This window comes from Leucoraja erinacea, chromosome 10, assembly GCF_028641065.1.
Source record: "Leucoraja erinacea ecotype New England chromosome 10, Leri_hhj_1, whole genome shotgun sequence".
NCBI lineage: Eukaryota > Metazoa > Chordata > Chondrichthyes > Rajiformes > Rajidae > Leucoraja > Leucoraja erinaceus.
In genome coordinates this window covers 9,349,494-9,362,201 of record NC_073386.1, presented here as the reverse complement: position 1 = coordinate 9,362,201, position 12,708 = coordinate 9,349,494, and the positions used below count along the sequence as shown (strand labels likewise).

The 12,708-nt window shown below is 41.5% G+C and overlaps 1 protein-coding gene across 4 annotated transcripts in view; it reads right to left on the bottom strand.

The window, feature by feature from the left end:
* fnbp1l (formin binding protein 1-like) overlaps window positions 1-12,708 on the bottom strand; it is a 107,013-nt gene that overhangs the window by 39,121 nt on the left and 55,184 nt on the right. For all 4 annotated transcript variants that reach the window (XM_055641436.1, XM_055641435.1, XM_055641437.1 and 1 more), the window contains exons 2-3: window positions 8,235-8,350; window positions 52-105 (exon numbers count right to left, since the gene is read on the bottom strand). In XM_055641436.1, coding sequence (XP_055497411.1) covers window positions 52-105; window positions 8,235-8,350 — 170 coding nt within the window. The remainder of the gene's footprint in view (window positions 1-51; window positions 106-8,234; window positions 8,351-12,708) is intronic.

Genomic DNA, 12,708 nt, shown 5'->3' with positions numbered 1-12,708 from the left:
CCAAATCTGTTTTTAGTTATGACATACGACCATTAAAAACTCTTGACTTACCTGGGTTCTTCATCTTTGCTGGAACGTTTTGGTCCATACTTCTTAACAAGGTTCCTGAACACAAAATTAAAAGTACCGGTATGTATTATTATTATTTATTATTATTATTATTATTATTATTATACGCTTCCTGACACCTGAAAATGAGAAGGTGGCACGTCCTTTTTTTAAAGCAGTAGAAATAGTTGCACAAGATTAGCAAACAGGCCAAGGATTGAACTTTTTATATAATAATTACCTTTTATAGAATGGTCAGAGGACGGAAATAAGCCATTTGGTTCATCAGGTCTCTACCATAGAAAGCAATCTACCTGGCCAACTCCCCAGCCTTTTAGAAATTTAGCCAGCTCTCTTTTTAACAGTACAATGAAACGTCCCTTCATTACATTGCATTTCACCAAGTTGATAGTTCATTTTTAAGCCACAGGTGATTCTCCTAGGGTTGGTCCCTTGGCTCAAGTGAAATGACAGAGATATTTACCAGTTCTCAAGGTTCCCGATTCTAAAGTATTTCTGCTGCTCCAGATGGCCCAGTTACAAGCTGCTCCAACTGTTCCTACTCTAACACATGAGGCACAATGCTTAATTAGCACAATATGATTCATCCTCAGTGGGAAAGAAACATGAACTCTGCAGAAACTATGTAGTGATCCCTCCTACTGATACCATCATGGACATATGTATCTGTAGCTGAGAGGTATGGGAAGGTCTGATCAAATAGATTTTTCCTTAATGCTGATTTTCTCTCAACCAGTTGCAGACACACAAATGGGACTCGTGTCTTAAGGGCCTGTCCCACTTTCCCGAGCTGCACACGCATCCTCCCGAGTTTTCCCCTTGGTTCAAACTCGGAGAATGTTCGTAACTGGTCCGTACGAGTCCGTAGATATATCGTAGCGGCTCGTTATGTCAGCCGTAGGTACTCGGGGCATTAAATGTTGCAATTTTTCTCCTCCCAACTATCTTTTTACTCATGGACATTTTTTGTCATGCTGGAAAAAACGTCCCGACTTACCTGATGCCCCGAGTACCTACGGCTGACATAATGAGCCGCTACGATATATCTACGGCCTCCTACGGACCCCGTTACGAACATTCTCCGAGTTTGAATCAAGGGGAAAACTCTGGAAAATTTGTGAGCAGCTCGGGAAAGTGGGACAGGCCCTTTACAGGAATTAGCCAGCCTGGTTAGTGTGGGTGCCACCAACTATTCTTGGACAGTTAGGAGGTACCTCCCTTTTATAGCACTTGGACCTTCCTCCACGTGCTTTTTAAGAATGGGATTCAATGTCAAGTCATCAGCCAAAGGAGGACAGCAAGTGGACACCTTTACTGTGTCTGATCAGATACAAAGTGATTATCTGGGGCTCAGAGTCAATCATTAAGACAACTTGGGTTGCAATGGTATTGGTTGGGATATTGGAACTGTATCTTGGCTTATGAAATGGGAGGTCATTTAAGACTGAGATGAGAAAAATCTTTTTCACCCAGAGTTGTGAATTTATGGAATTCCCTGTCACAGAGGGCAGTGGAGGCCAAGTCACTGGATGGATTTAAGAGAGAGTTAGATAGAGCTCTAGGGGCAAATGGAGTCAAGGGATATGGGGAGAAGGCAGGCACAGGGGACGATAGGGGACGATCAGCCATGATCACAGTGAATGGCGGTGCTGGCTTGAAGGGCCGAATGGCCTCCTCCTGCGCCTATTTTCTATGTTTCTATGAAAGATCTGTTCTGTAGGGGAAGAAGCCTTTTCCAAATCTGGTGGCTTTCACGGTTTTGCATCGTCTGTGGGGGATGGGGGGGGGGGGGCAGCAGCAGCAAGGAACTAGTTTGTACAATGGACTGTGCTACATCCACAACACTCTGGAATTTCTTGCAGTCTTACGGAGATCAGTTGCCAAAACAAGTTGCAACGCATCCCGATAGGATGCTTTCTATGGTGCATATATAGAAATTTGCAAGAGTACTTGAAAACATGCCAAATTTCCTTAGTCTTCTGAGCAGGTAGGTGGTGTTCATGTGCTTTCTTGGCCATGACATCAGTATGATTGATTTATATTACTCATTCATGCTTTAGAAGATCAAGAGATTACAAGTAGTACATAATTAATCAAGTAAACATGATACATTTTCATTTCTACTCTCAGGCGGTAACTGAGATGTTTTATACAAATGCAGAAGAGACATTTGTTTACCAACCCAAGTCTAGGCTTGTACATTAATCTACCGATTAAGCACAGAATTTTGGAGGAGGGAATGAATTAAAGTTAAAAAGTGTGTGGATATTTAAGAACCTCCTCCAATACCAAGAAATGGATATAAGGTTTATGCAACACTTCAATGGCAAATGAAAAGGAATGCATCATTCATCTTGTAAGTGCGCAGCAAATTTCAGGCACTTTCATCGAGACAATGATGGTCTTATATGGTCATAGTTTTATAAAGATTAGCTCTGGCACCAAAGTACATATTGCGTATTGCAAATAGAAGTCCAACCATTTGTTCATTCTTCAAATCAAAAAACATCTGTGGTATAATTTGTTGGGAAAACTGAAAGAACTGAAAGTGAGTCAATAATCCCTTAACTATTGAGATTTATGGACCGAAGGAGAAACAAAAATGACAGATGGAAAAATTAAAGAAATGAGTGGAGAAAAAATGACTGGTTAAAAGAAAAGATGGCAAAGGAAAAATAAAAGAAATCCAAACATCTGAAATGCGATGGTAGACAAATATGCTGGAGAAACTCAGTCGGTGGGGCAGCATCTATGGAGCGAAGGAAATATGCAGCGTTTCGGGTCGAAACCCTTCTTCAGGAATGCGATTTTGTTTAAAAAAAATCTACAGGCGATGAGCCAATCCAAAGGACATCTTAGAGTGTTCGCTTTCTGGGCTACACTGATTAACTGTAAGGCATTAAATATTAAGTCATTATGATAAGATTTACATTCATTACTACCAGATATCACTTTCTATTATAAGCTTAATCAAAATTAACATAGAAATCAAATTCCTACAAAAAAGGATAGAAAAGCAATAGGCTGTTTATGCAAAGTACATAGAGCTACCAATAAATTTGAGACTTGCAATTCATGCTGCAACTCAATCTTTTGAATTGTTGGCAAACTTGCATTTATTGTCACCATTTTCAACCTTGATGTGGTATGATATTATGTTAGATCAGCTGTGATTGAATTGCAGAGTAGACTCGATGGGCGGAACGGCTTAATACTACTCCTATTCCTTATGACCTTATGACCCAATTATTATCAATCCTTAAAGTTTATTACCATACTATTTATATTTAATTCTTACGAATCCACATATTTTTACCTCACAGGGAGGAAAGGGAGGAAATCGTTGATGCCAAAGCCAATATTCAGGAAGGACTCAACAGCGAAACCACAGCAGATATTTAAATCAAATAAGGCCACGTGAAAAACTAAATTCTCTCCTTTTAACAACCTTCTTCTACAGACACCACTTTTGATGCCTCATGCATTCAACATGAGGCATCAAAATTCAACAGCATTCATCTTTTTGCAATCACATCTGTTGTTCCATAATTTTTTCCTCCATCACAATGAACTTCACCACCACAATAGGTCAGTCTATATAAACCAGAACGTAAAGATTAATCTTCAAATCTCATCTCCAAAATGACTATGGCTTCCAATCCTGGAGTCAATTGCACTATTCTGCATCATTCCACCCAATATCACCAAATGCTGATAAATTAAACTGGCTATCTGACCCCAATGTCTCATTGAAAATACACATCGTGATATTTCAATCCTTACATAGACTCCACATCGGTAGACACAAAATGCTGGAGTAACTCAGCGAATGAGGCAGCATCTATTGAGAGAAGGAAGTGGCGACCTAAAGCGTTGATGCTGCCTCATCCACTGATGTTACTCCAGCACCTGTGTGTCCACCTTCGATTTTACCAGCATCTGCAATTATTTCTTAAATATAGACTCCACCTCCCTATCTTTTCCTCCATTGGAACACCATTCTTCCGAACTCCTACTCTGACGCCAAGTCTCTGCACAAACGCTTGTTCCTATACTGAACAATTGGAGACCAGCTAGATTTCATACTTTGCAATTCCCTCCAGAAACCATGTCACTGCTTTGCTTCCAATATGAACTTTGTTATTAATCCCACGTCTCAATTTTTCCCCATACGCTCCACTTTCAGCCCAAGCCTCTGTGAAGCAAGTCGAGATGATTTTCTGTGGTAATAAGCGAGTTTGGCATTCCGAAAAAAACGCAAGGAATCATGTGATTTGTCAAGGGTTATTCGCGACAGAGAAAAAGCGAGTGAAGTGCTGGCTGTATAAACTGTGTATAAATTCTTAGCTTTGTTCTTAATTTATGTGTCAAAATATATTTAATCTGAGGTAGCGGGAGAGCAGGGTGTAACAATGAGAGAGAGGGGGCAGATTCAAATGGGAGACACTAGACCGGCAGAGACACTAGACCGGCAGAGAGATATTCTCGGCTGCTCAGCCGCTGCGTGTGTACGGACCTGCGTTTCATCCGTGTTCGGGGTCAGGCCTGGGTCTCCGGCGCTTCGGGCGCTGTTGGGTTGCTGCTGGGCCACCCCCATCCCCTCCCGGGTGGCCCGTCCCTGTCCGGGGGCAGCCGGGGATGTCTGGGATGGCCATGAACAGCTGGGGTGTCGGCCCAGGGCGGTTGCAGCCCCGGGCTTGCGGCCCCTGGCTCCGGCTCGGCTCTGCCTGTCCAATGAGGTTGAACGACAGCCATGGACTGACGGTCCGCGCTGGCTGTTGTCCTGGGGCCGACACTGCTTCGGGCCGGTGTCCCGCCGGTCCGGGGCTGTTGGTTGGCCTGGCAGGACTGGGCGCTTCTTCTCCGCGCTGGCTGTGGGCCTGGGTCCACTGACGCTCCAGGCCGGTGTTCCGTCCATCCGGGGTCGCCCCGGGCATCTCCACCAGCCCCCGGACAGGGGTGGGGTGCTCGGGGGGGGACGGGGGACGGTCCAGTGGTAGTTCAGCGGCACCAGGGATCCGGCTTCAATCCTATACGCGCAGCAGCTGAGCTGTGGAGAATGTTTATCGTGGGTGACCTACGACCTGGGCATGCGCAGTCGGAATACCAAACTCGCTTATTGTCATCTAAAAGTAAGCCGTGGAACTAGCAATTGATTAATCCTGTATTCTGTCAACCCCAGTACTAATGTTGCGAGTGTCTTTTCAGGTGATTGTCTCTGGGCATTGTCTGATCAAATGCAAGCAGAGGGCCACTCATCTTTTCAAGCCTGCTCCATGATTTAACAAGATCGGTGCTCCGATTAAAACCTCAACTCCTCGTTCCTGCTTACCCATGGCAACCCTTTACATCTTGACTATGAAATATTTAGTATATTGTCTTAAAAACTAATATTTTTCACCTGCCATTCTTTGAGAAAGAGACTCTTCAATGTTTACAATGGTCGAATGGCAACCAAAAGAACAAATGAAAAGTATTAATGAATTCAAAAATCTGCAATTTTACTCTTTGTACACACAATTTATAATTGTATTTGTGAACAACCTGGTCAGTAACATCACAATACGACTCAAAATTCATTGCAGCCTTTTAGGCTGACTGTTGCATAGAATCCATTACATGGGATTACTTTGAATACCAGAATCAATATCTAAGTTAATCTTTAATAAAAACAAAAGCATTCTTCAATAAAGGGTTCTTCCTAGGGGGTATTTAAAAAAAAAAAACCTTTGTAAATTATCCTTTGTAAAAAACCTTTGTAAAAAACCCCGGAAATTATCTAACAAAAGCTCTCAAATGCAAACATTAAATCTTCCAAAAATATGGATTTAACAAAATATTAATAGTAAAGTGCGATGAAAGTTACCTTTGAAACATTTTGGCCTTCACAGTGATGCGTAGAATATGCGCAGATCATACAATAGGAACATGCCCTACAACCCATCACGGCTGTGCCAATCATTACACCAATTTAACTAATCCCATCTCCTTGCACATGGTCTCTATCCTACTATTCCCTGCCTGCCCCTACCTTGCCTAAATACCTCTTAAATGTAGTCATTGTATCTGCGAGGTGTTGAACTTTGGGAGGTTGAATGTAATGGACAAATATACAATTAATGGCAAGACCAATAACATAATTGATGGACAGAGGAGGATCTTAGAGCCCAAGTCCATAACTTCCTGCAAATGGCAACACAACAGGTATATGGTATACACTTGCCTTCATTGATCAAGACTTGAGTACAAGAGTTAGGAATGTAGCTGAGGTGGTTTTATAGGAATTTGGTGAGGCCACATTTGGAGTATTGTGTGGATTGTTTTCTCTGGAATGTCGGAGGTTGAACTTATAGCTAATACTCTCTAATCCAGATAAAATCCTAGTGAACTTCTTCTGAAGCCAAATCATTCTTGGATTGTGGTGACCAGAACCCAGTCAGAGTAATAAATCAAGGAAACGGGCCCTTCAACCCAACTTGTCCAGGCTAATCAAGGTGCCCATCTAAGCTAATCCCATTTCCCCATATTAGACGTATATATCTTTCTAAACCTTTCCTATCTATGCACTCATCCAAATGTATTTTACAAGTTATCATTGTACAAACTCAACCACTTTCTCTAGCAGTTTGTTCCATATGGGTATCATCCTCTACATGAAAAAGATGAACCCCCCTCAAATGCCTTTTCAATAATTCCCCATCACCCAAAATCTATTTGTGATATCCTGTGACCAAAAACACAACTCCCCTCCTGCCTTACCTTCCCTTCTATCATGCCTGTCGATTTGCACCTCTCAACATTGAACCAGCAATCCTGACCCTCCTTCAAATGTGCTTTTGTTATAGTATAATATCCCAGTTCCATATACCAATCCATTACCTGAATTCACCTCCCTTACCTGTCAGGCCTTTTGCATTAAAATAAAGTTTTAATCTCTGTTCACAAAATGCTCTCCCACTGAAACTTTGATCATTTGACTCGGCTCATTTCCCAGTACAACGTCCAGTATGGCCTCTTCCCTAGTTGGTCTGAAGAAGGGTCTCAACCCAAAATGTTACATATTCCTTTTCTCCAGAGATGCTGTCTGACTCGCTGGAATACTCCAGCTTTTTCAATCAATCAATCAATCAACCTTTATTGTCATCTTGCAAAGCAACAATTGTACAGTGCAAAATGAGAGGATGTTTCCCAGGGAATACCGGAGCATCGGTATTCTGTCTTTGGACTATCGACATGTTGTTTCAAGTAACCTTCCTGGATGCATCTAACAAATTCTGCCCCATCTAAGCTCCTGACACTAGGGGAGTCCCTGAAGAAATTAAAATCATTTAGTACAAAAAAAAAACCGTTTCCACAATCTGCCTGCATTTCTGATCCTCTATGGCCTAAAGAATAAGGGGTAGGCCATTTAGGACTGAGATGAGATAAAACCTTTTCACCCAGAGAGTTGTGATTCTGGAATTCTCTGCCACAGAAGGCAGTGGTGGTCAATTCACTGGATGTTTTCAAGAAAGAGGTAGATTTAGCACTTAGGGCTAACGGAATCAAGGGATATGGGGGGAAAAAGCAGGAAGGCAGTACTGATTTTGGATGATCAGCCATGATCATATTGAATGGTGGTGCTGGCTCAAAGGACCGAATGGCCTACTCCTGCACCTATTTTCTATGTTTCTATCTCCTGCTGGCTATTGGGAGACCTATAATGCAATCTTAGCTTCATGTTGTGTAAGAAAGAACTGCAGATGCTGGTTTAAGTTAAAGGTAGACACAAAATGCTGTAGTAACTCAGCGGGTGAGGCAGCATCTCTGGAGAGAAGGAAAGGGTGACGTTTCAGGTCGAGACACTTCTTCAGATTGAAACGTCGCCCATTCCTTCTCTCCAGAAATGCTACCTCACCCGCTGAGTTACTCCAGCATTTTGTGTCTACCCAATCTTCATGTTTTTAGCTCTCCTATTTTTGTCCTACTTTTGCTGGATGAGCCCTCCAAGATGCCATCTGCAAGTGCAGCTGTGGCATTCGCCATCATCAGCAATGCACCTCTTTCACATCCCTCAGCCATGTCTGAAACATCTATACCTGGAATGTTGATCAGCCAGTCCTCCCCCTCTCCCAATCAGATTGCTACAACAGCATAGTTCTGACAATATAAATTGATCAACTTACCTTAATTGTTTTGCATAGCTTTGCTCTATGTCAAGTCGCTCTTTAACAAACTTTGTATATTTTTCAAAGAAATCAATTCCCCATTGTGTGTGTTTCTCTATATTGTCAAATTGATCCTAAAAGAAAAACAAGAAAAACATTAGACAGTTTCAAACATGAACTTTAGTATAGTGAATCAAACCAAACAATTAGACGTTGACTGTTCAGGATATAAAAATGTGAAAAGAACCAATGAGTTTCCTTTCATGTATTTGAATTTATACGAGCCAAAAAAGTAATTTAAAATATTCTTCCGAATATAACAAAAAAATTATTCTAACCTACCTCCGGTCTATCCCGGTAATAGAGTGATGGGCGGGAATAGAAAAGATACAGCTCTGCTGATATTATATTTCCATGGGACTCAATGTGTTACTTATATTAATGTTAAAGGAAAATAAGGTTATGGGTACATATCTATTGTTGCCATGAAGTAACCTGCAAATATTCTGCTGTTGCATTCCTTTGCAGTGAGCTTTCATTGCCATACCATGTTATATTTATTGCAAAGCAAACTTCTAGTCTCAAAATTAATTTCAAGTAAAATTAATTTTGAGACTAGAAGTTTGCTATCTAGTCCCTCATATAAATAATCAAAGTATGATCTGTTTTGAAATCAAAGCATTTCAATTTTAATTTAAATTATGCTTTGTCCATACTCCTAAATATTCAATTTGTTACTTTGGTAAAAAAAACAAGCAACTCGGAGTCAAAGTGCGATGTAGCACGGATAAAGGCCCTTAGGCCCAACTTGTCCACTTTAAACAAGGTGCTCGTTTAAGCTAATCTGATTTGCCTATTATTCCTCTCAACCTTTCAGCTCTCAGTCTCTAGTGCTCCAAGGAATAAATTCCGAGCCTGCCCAACCTTAGGCCCTTGAATGCTTGTAAATCTTCTCTGTATTCTTTCCAGCTTAATGGCATCTTTCCTATAGCAGAGTAAACATAATACACCAAGTACAGCCTCACCAACATCTTGCACAACTGTAACATTACGTCCCATCTTCTGTACTCTATTCCCTGACTGAACACTAGTATGCCAAAAGTCTTCTTCACCAGCCTATCTACCTGTCATGCCACTTTCAGAGAACCATGCTACCCGTACTCTTGGATTCCTCTGCTCCACAACACTCCCCAGGGTCATCTTCATGGTCATCAGCAAAGTTACTAATCATGCCTTGTACATCCCATATCATTGATGACATGTATGAATGGGCCCAGCAGCAACCTATGAAATACACCACTAGTCACAGGCCTCCAAGGGGGAAAACAAATCCTTCCACCATCACCCCCTGCTTCCCACCATGAAACCATCATGCCTCCAGTTAGCTAGCTCTTCCTGGATTCCACAGATCTAAGCTGCCAGAGCAGGCTACCAGTTGTACAAGATGCAGGTGAGGCCATACTTGAAGAATTGTGTTCTGTTTTGGTCAACTTACTAAAGGAAATATGTCTTTAACCTTGGAAAGAGTGCCGAAAGATTTACAGGATATCGCCAGGACTCGAGGGCCTGAGCTACAGGGAAGGGTTGAGCAGGCTAAGACTATATACCGTAGCTTGGAGGAGGCTGATGGGTGACCTTACAGAGGTGCATAAAATTAAATGGGGAATAGATGGGGTGAATGCACAGAATCTTTATTTCCCCAGGGTAGGGGAATCAAGAAGGAGTAAGTATAGGTTTAAGGTGAAAGAGGAAAAATTTAATGAGAGCCTGACCGGCAACCTTTACACTTAGAGGGTGGTTAGGTAAATGGAATGAGTTGCCAGAGGAAATAGTTGAGACGGGTACTATAAGAATATTTAAAAATACTTTGGAAAGATGCACGGATAGTGAAGGTTGAGAGGGATAACGGCCAAACACAGGCAAACGGGACATGCTTAGATTGGGCATCTTGGTCGGAATGGACAAGTTACGCCCTGTTTCCCTGTTGTACAATTCTATCACTCGATTTAAAGATTCAAGATTCAAGAGAGTTTATTGTCATGTGTCCCAGATAGGACAATGAAATTTTTGCTTTGCATCAGCACAACAGAATATTGCAGGCATAAATAATACAGAACAGATCAGTGTGTCCATATACCATTGAATATATATATACACACACACATAAATAAACATAAAGTGCAGTAGGCTAATTAAAGTTTTGTTTGAGTTGAGTTTAATAGTCTTATGGCTGTTGGGAAGAGCTATTCCTGAACCTGTTTGTTGCAGATTTCAGGCTCCTGTATCTTCTACATGAAGGCAGCGGAGAGATGAGTGTGCGCCAGGATGGTGTGGGTCCTTGATGATGCTGACAGCCGTACATACAACAATGTAAAAAAAAATGTTCCAATCCCTCAAAGAATTAGCCTCTCCCAATCTTGGTAACCTCTGCAATTTCCTGCTCCTTGATCATTGGCAAACTCAATTGTTCCATCTTGGGTAGCCATGTCTCAAGCTCATTAGACTAGAAATTCCCTCCTTAAACCTCTTAATCCTTTAATGCATTCCTTGACAACGACTTCCCTGAACACCAGTTTACCAAACTCCTTACGTGGTTGTATGTCAAATATTGTTTATCAACTTTTCCATGAAGTGTGTTGGAACATTGAAAGGCATCACAGCAATTGCAAAAGATAAAAACTATCATGACATGGAATAGGAAGTTAGGCATTTAATTACTTCCTCCCTGTGTCAACATACAGATAAAATGATTATAATAAGAAATTAAAGAACAATTTACAATGTAATAACGCCTTCAGAAGAAGTTAATGCGACTCAACATACTTAGCTCATGAAATCATCTTATTGTTATCACAACATTAAAGTAATATGATAATAGGAAGAGATTTATTTTAATTCTTCAAATAATTACAACTTTAAATTTTTTATAAAGTCCTGGCACAGCAGCAAACCTGAAAGTCTGATGACTGGAATAGCTCAACTACAAAGGATAGTGAGTGGTCTACTTCACATTAGGAAACAGCTTGTATATCAAGTATGAAATACCGCTGAACCATTTTTACTCAAAGAAAGATCCTGTATTGATATAACATCTGTCAGCCTCAGAATTCCCAGAAAAACTCAAAGGCAGTAATAATTATTTTCAAAATTACTATTGTAATGTGTGGCAATTATGGGAAAAGTGATGATCAACTTTCATACAATGAGGTCAATAATTAGGCATAAACGACTGACTAAAAAGTAACCGTTGAAAGATAAATGTAATCCAGGATACTGTTTGGCTTCCTATTCTTCCTCACGTACCAAAAATATAGGGAGCCTGGAAATACAAAATAAAAACAGAAAGTGTTGGAAAAAAAAGTCAGGCAGGAGAAAGAAAGAGAGTTAATATTGCAGCTCAGAGCTACTACTGAATATTTGTGACATTTTCAATCCAGATGCAGATTATTCCATTAACATTTCATCGAGAAGTGTTAATGGAATAGTCCAGTACTGCAATAGCACAGAGCTCATTCCACAACATTAGAGGATCATGACCTTCTGATCGATGTCATGGCGTTACCACACAGGCAACATTGGCAACGTAAAATATTACGGCATGTTAAAATATGAAAACACATTTGGATGTGTAGGATATGACATTAACACACTTTATGTCTCCAAATGTTTTGCTTTTCCTTTTTCACGTTATTTACTTAGTTTCAAGGGACCAGCTTAAAACAATTTCTACCCATGCTTTGTCAACCAGCAGGGGGCCACATTGACCACCTCACAGAACCACAGGCAACAAATACAAAAATTGAGTAATGTTACAGTGACCTACATGAAGTCAGAGCTATGACACTTAATACCTCTGAAGAATTTGATAGAACATGACAAACTTTTCCACAGTAAATTACATTCAACGTGGGTGACATTTTTAATAGGGGATCACATTGAAGAGGGGGCGCCATCGAGTATGTTCGTCTTTTCACCTTTTTTTAAATTTTTAGTGTGTTTAAAAAGTGTTGTTTTGGAGGTCTAGTTTTTTAATGTGGCGGGTATGGGGAAACTTTCTCAGTCCCTACCTGGTCCGAGATGCTTCTTTCCTCTGAGCCGCATCTTCGTCCTCTCCTCGTGGCCTACCACCTGGACTGGATCGGCATTTCCTTCCGGGACCAGCCAGAATCTTCAACTTCGGCGGCGGCGCAGCGCTGAAGCACATCACGGAGCAGGCGATGCCTTACCGAAGGTCGCAGTGTGGTAAGCTCTGGAGTGCTGAGACCGGTGACTCCAACATCGCGGAGCTGTCATTGCAGAGCTTCCACTGACTCCGCTGACTCTGAACACCGCGGAGCCTGGGATCTCTCGCCGAGCTCGCCAGTGTTGGAGCTCCGACCAGCGCGGCCTGTGGATTTCAAGAGCCATGGTCTCTGGCAGCAAGCGGCTGTTCCAGACACTCCAAGCCGCTGAAGAGTGTTATTCTGACGCCGGAGCTCCATCATCCAGCGAG